The 4,977-nt window shown below is 38.2% G+C and overlaps 1 protein-coding gene across 1 annotated transcript; it reads left to right on the top strand.

Moving 5' to 3' along the window:
- Positions 1–3,467: 3,467 nt before the first annotated feature.
- LOC120197617 lies at positions 3,468–4,361 on the top strand. The gene has a single exon (XM_039199082.1). The coding sequence runs from the start codon at positions 3,468–3,470 to the stop codon at positions 4,359–4,361; it is 894 nt and encodes a 297-aa protein (XP_039055013.1).
- Positions 4,362–4,977: the final 616 nt, after the last annotated feature.

Below are 4,977 nucleotides of genomic sequence, written 5' to 3'. Positions count from 1 at the left end.
CCCAGAGGGTACCGATAGCACCTTGTAAGATTTGGCTCTGAGAAATAATAGATTACTCGGAGGGTAATGATACCCCCCAGAGGGTACCGATACCCATCAGAGGGTACCGATACCCTCATCTTATAACATTCGAAATATTTGAATTTTACACAGCAGAGAACTGATACCCTATGAAGGGGGTACCGATACCCCCACGCTCCTCAACTGTTTTATTAATTGTTTTCAAACACTAACGACTCTATTAACTCGACTAATTATCCCTAACGTTCAAAAGTGATCCAAGGAGTATTTAAACAAGATTAGAAGCTATTGATCAATAACAACAAAAATAATCATTAATAATCAAGAGAGAATCAAAGAGAAATCATCAAACCTCAAGTTTGAGCATTTTTCAAGCCTATTTCATTCAATAATCATTTTTTCTTTCAAGAACACTAGTTGTGCTCAGTTGTATTATTCTTGAGTGTTCTTTCTTTTTTCTAGAATTGTGCAAACATATTTCCTTGTGAGGATTTTCTTGTAAGTTTGCAAAATTTGTATTGTTCTCTTTGGGAGAGAGTGTTCTCAAGAATTTGGGGTATAATTCTTGAGGGATTTGTAAGTTTACTCTTTATCCTCAAAAGAAAGACAAATTAGTGAATTTGTGGAAAATCGTTAGTGTGGATAGCTAAGGTAGTGGACGTAGACTTCGGTTGAGAAAGTTGAACCACTCTAAATCGCTGTACAAATATTTTCAATTTTCTGCAAAATCTTCCAATTAAATTTTTATTGCCAATTCACCCCCTATTGGTCGATTCTATCGATCGATTAACTCAATAATTGGTATCAGAGCCTCACTCATTTGAAGGTTTAATCACCTCTTGAGTTGATTCGGGAAGAGTTACATCGATAATCAAGTCATCAATGGCCTCCACTTCAAACTCCGACTTCGGTCTTTATTCATTGCCCGTCAACAAGCCTTCTTTCTTCAATAGAGCTAATTATGCTTATTGGAAGAATAAGATGATGTACTTCATTCAAGCAAGTGACATGGGATCATGTACTATCATAGTAGACAGATACATCACACCTTCAACTCATCCAAGATTGTGGAGTGAAAAAGAGACAAGAATGTTCCAGCTCAACTCTAAAGCTATCCATATTATTTTTTGTGCTCTTGGACCAGATGAATACGGGAGAGTATCATCTTATACAACTGCCAATGAGATATGAGATAAACTACAAGTCACCCATGAAGGTACAAACGAGGTAAAAGAATCTAAAATTAGTCTTCTAACTCATAGCTATGAAAATTTCAGGATGAAATCGGATGAAGATGCCAAAGCTATGACGGATAGATTCTCCACGATTGTCAATAGTCTCAAATCATATGGAGAAATTATTCCAAACGACAAGCTTGTAAGGAAGTTAGTTTACTCTCTTTCAAAAGCTTGCCAATCAAAGAAGATGACAATCATCAAGGCTAAGAACTTAAAATCCTTGACCCTCGATGAGCTTATTGGCTCTCTCCTCTCGCATGAAATGATACTTAAAAAAGAGGAAGACCTCAAGAAAAGAGATGAGCCAAAGAAGGAGTTGGAAAAGAAGAAGAACGTGAGAGTTGCTCTCAAATCAACAAAAGATGAGAGTGATTCGGATGAAGATGGCGATGATGATGACGAAGAAATAGCATTATTTGTCAAACGGTTCAGAAAATTAATGAGGCCCAACCAAGGAATAAAATTAAAACGAAATGAAGGCTTCAAGAATGAACTAAAAGAGAATGACCAGATCATTTGCTATGAATGCAAAAAGTCGGGGCATGTCAAATATGATTGCCCACAATTGAAGAAAAAGGGTCAATCAAAGAATAAGCACAAGGCTCACGTGGCTACATAGAGCGATGAAAAAAGTTTTGATGAAGAGGAACAAGAAGTAGCAAACTTGTGCTTGATGACATTCGAGGAAGATTCTCAGGTTACCTCTAGCTCATTTAATTTTGAAGATTATTCATTTGATGAGCTATTAGAGGAATATACTGGGTTGGATTCGGAATATATTGGGTTGCAGAAATGCCTGGTAGGTACTATGGCAACGGTATGTTCTTCGAATCAGGTGGTTGACAGATTACATGCAGGGGGCTTGGGAGAGGTCAGAACTAAGTTTTTGGGAGGGAGAGATTTCCTTTTAGAATTTGTGGACGAAGAGCTTTATACGTTCATGAAAGAGCATAATTGGTCGTTCTTACGGGAAGTTTTCCTAGAAGTTAATCCTTTGACAGAATCGTACAGAGCGTCTGAAAGGGTAACCTGGATTAAATTAATCGGTGTGCCATTACACTGTTGGAACCATAACACGTTCAAAAAGATAGCTGAGCAATGGGGAGAATGTTTGGCGATGGGAGAAAACGCTCTTCAGGAATTGGGATGTGAGGAGATGGCTATCTTGATAGCAACTAGAAGAAAGGATTTGATTAATGAGGTGGTTGATTTGGAGGCAGGAAGGGATGTTTTTAAAATCAGAATTATAGAACAGACTACTAGTAGAAGTGATATGAGCAGTCATAAGAAAGAAGCAAAAGTTAATTTAGTCACCGATGATTTGAGTTCGTCGGCAGGTAGGAGTATGGAACCATCGGAGGAGGAGAAGTCAGAGAGGTGGCATGAGGAAGATGATAGTCATTTAATGTTCATGGGGAACATTTCAGGAGGCAGTTGTATGTCGGGGATGGAAGACGTAGAGAGAAACATAGGGGAGGAAGCAATTATGGGTCAGAGGGACAATGATGTTTGTTCTGGGAAATCACCAAAGCAATACGAGGTGGAGGTGGAAAAGGAGGTGGATGTGGCAGAAGATGATTGTAGGTTACTATCTAAGGCGATGGATGATAATGAAGGTATAAATGAGAATTTAAAGGATTTGTCTCTATGGGAAGGCATGTTAGGTTCAAAGGTGGTGGAGGATACGGATTATATGGGCCTTACAAATTTCTTTTCTAAAAAGGATCCAATGAGGATCAATTGGATGGGAGCTTGGTAGATCCGAAGGTAAGTAAGCCCAGTTTGGGATGAGAGGGGAAAGAATGGGAAAAGGGGCTCTGCATGCAAACGAAGTCGAGCGACGATATTTTTATTCCTAAACCTAAGCAGAATATTACAGTTCTATCCAAAAAATTCAAGAAAAATATGGTGCTGCCCAGAGAAAGAATAGAAGTGGTTGTGTGAAGAAAAACTATAAGAAGGAGCTAAGTGAGGAAGAGTTGACTGAAATTGAATGAAGGTCCTTGTCTGATTCGGATCTTCAATAACGTTGGCAGAGGCAAAAGCGGGAAGTGATGAAAACTTTACAAATTGGTAGAGAGTTGGGAATTCAGTTCAAAGGCTCAGAGGAGGCGTTGGTTAAGGAAATTTCAGCTGTGGGCGAGTTTGAAAGAGAGTCCCAATCCCTGTCTATTGAATTCTAGAAGGTATCAGAGGAGGAGTGCCCAGATGCGGATTCTGTCATGGAATATAAGAGGTATGGGTTCTAATGTGAAAATCTCAGAGCTTAGGAAGTTTATTCGTATTTATAGAATTGAGATGGCATTGTTACAAGAGACTAAGAAGGAGCATTTTAAGGATACTGAAATTAGTAGTTTTTGGTGTGATGATGACTTTGAATTTAGATTCTCAAAAGCAATGGAAAAATCTGGGGGTATTCTGTCTGTTTGGGATAAGAGTAGATTTCACATCCTGGATAGCTTAATTACAGATAGATTTGTTTTGATAGAAGGGAAGTATGCTTCACATGATTTGATATTTTCTGTTATGAACGTTTATGCTCCTTGTGAAGTATCTGAACAAGTCATAGTATGGAATGCAATTGTAGAAGTTAGGAGGAAAAATAAGAATAGATGGTTCATGGCAGGTGATTTCAATGCAATAAAAAATAACAGCGAGAGAAGCGGGTGTTTTTACAGACAAACAGAGATTGTAGAGTTCAATTCGTTCATAGAGGCTTGTAATCTTGTTGACATGCCTTTATCTGGGAGAAAATTTACGTGGTTTGGACAGGGAAATAGAAAGAGTCATTTAGATAGAATTTTTGTTGAAGATGAATGGTTTAATGAAAATAGTGATGCAACTCTTTTTGGTTTACCGAGAACAATCTCGGATCATATCCCTATACTATTGGGGAAGAAAGTGGTGGATTGGGGGCCTAGACCATTTAAACTGATTAATTGTTGGTTAAATCATGAGATTTGTATTGAGATTATTAAGAAGACATTGCAGCAGGAAGAAGAAAGTGATGTAGATTTAAGCATGAAATTAAGAAGGGTGAAAGGAGCACTTCAGAAATGGAATTTACAGAGCTATTGGAATGTTGATATTAAAGCAAAATGAATGGAGAAGAGGATTAATGAGTTAGATATGAAAGGCGATGTTGATGGGCTAGATAACCAAGAAAGGGAGGAACTAATGAGTTGTACAAGGAGGCTATGGGAAAAATTGAAGGAAAAAGAGGATATATGGTGCCAGAAATCAAGATCGAACTGGCTGAAATTGGGAGATGGAAACACTGCTTTTTTCCATAGAGCAGTTAAGATTCGGAGTAAAAAACACTTGATTTTGGGAGCTAATTTGGGAGAGGTCGATGAATTTGAGCCGGATAAACTTAGAGCTAAGGTTTTTAATTTCTTTAGCAACCACTTCAGACGCAATGAAAAGGAGTGGAAGATAGAGATCAATTTGCCGTTCAAACAATTATCAAGGGCGGATGTAGAAGGGCTGGAAGTGACCTTTCCTATTGAAGAAGTAAATGATACAGTGTAGAGTTGTGGGGAGGACAAAACTCCGGGTCTGAATGGATTCAATATAGTATTTTTAAAGAAATCATGGGAGTGGGTAAAAGCAGATCTGATGAAGACCATGGACAGCTTCTATAGGAATGGAAAATTGGGAAAGAATGTCAACTCATCTTTTTTAGTATTGATTCCAAAGGTGGCCAATCCGACTAAAA

Source organism: Hibiscus syriacus, unplaced genomic scaffold (genome assembly GCF_006381635.1).
Source record: "Hibiscus syriacus cultivar Baekdansim isolate YM2019G1 unplaced genomic scaffold, ASM638163v2 tig00117048_pilon, whole genome shotgun sequence".
NCBI lineage: Eukaryota > Viridiplantae > Streptophyta > Magnoliopsida > Malvales > Malvaceae > Hibiscus > Hibiscus syriacus.
Note: the sequence above shows the minus strand (reverse complement) of the source record. Positions and strands in the feature narration are given on the sequence as shown.

Bases quoted from the DNA above. Each gene is read 5' to 3' on its own strand.
- LOC120197617 (XM_039199082.1), top strand. From the start codon at position 3,468: ATGCGGATTCTGTCATGGAATATAAGAGGTATGGGTTCTAATGTGAAA.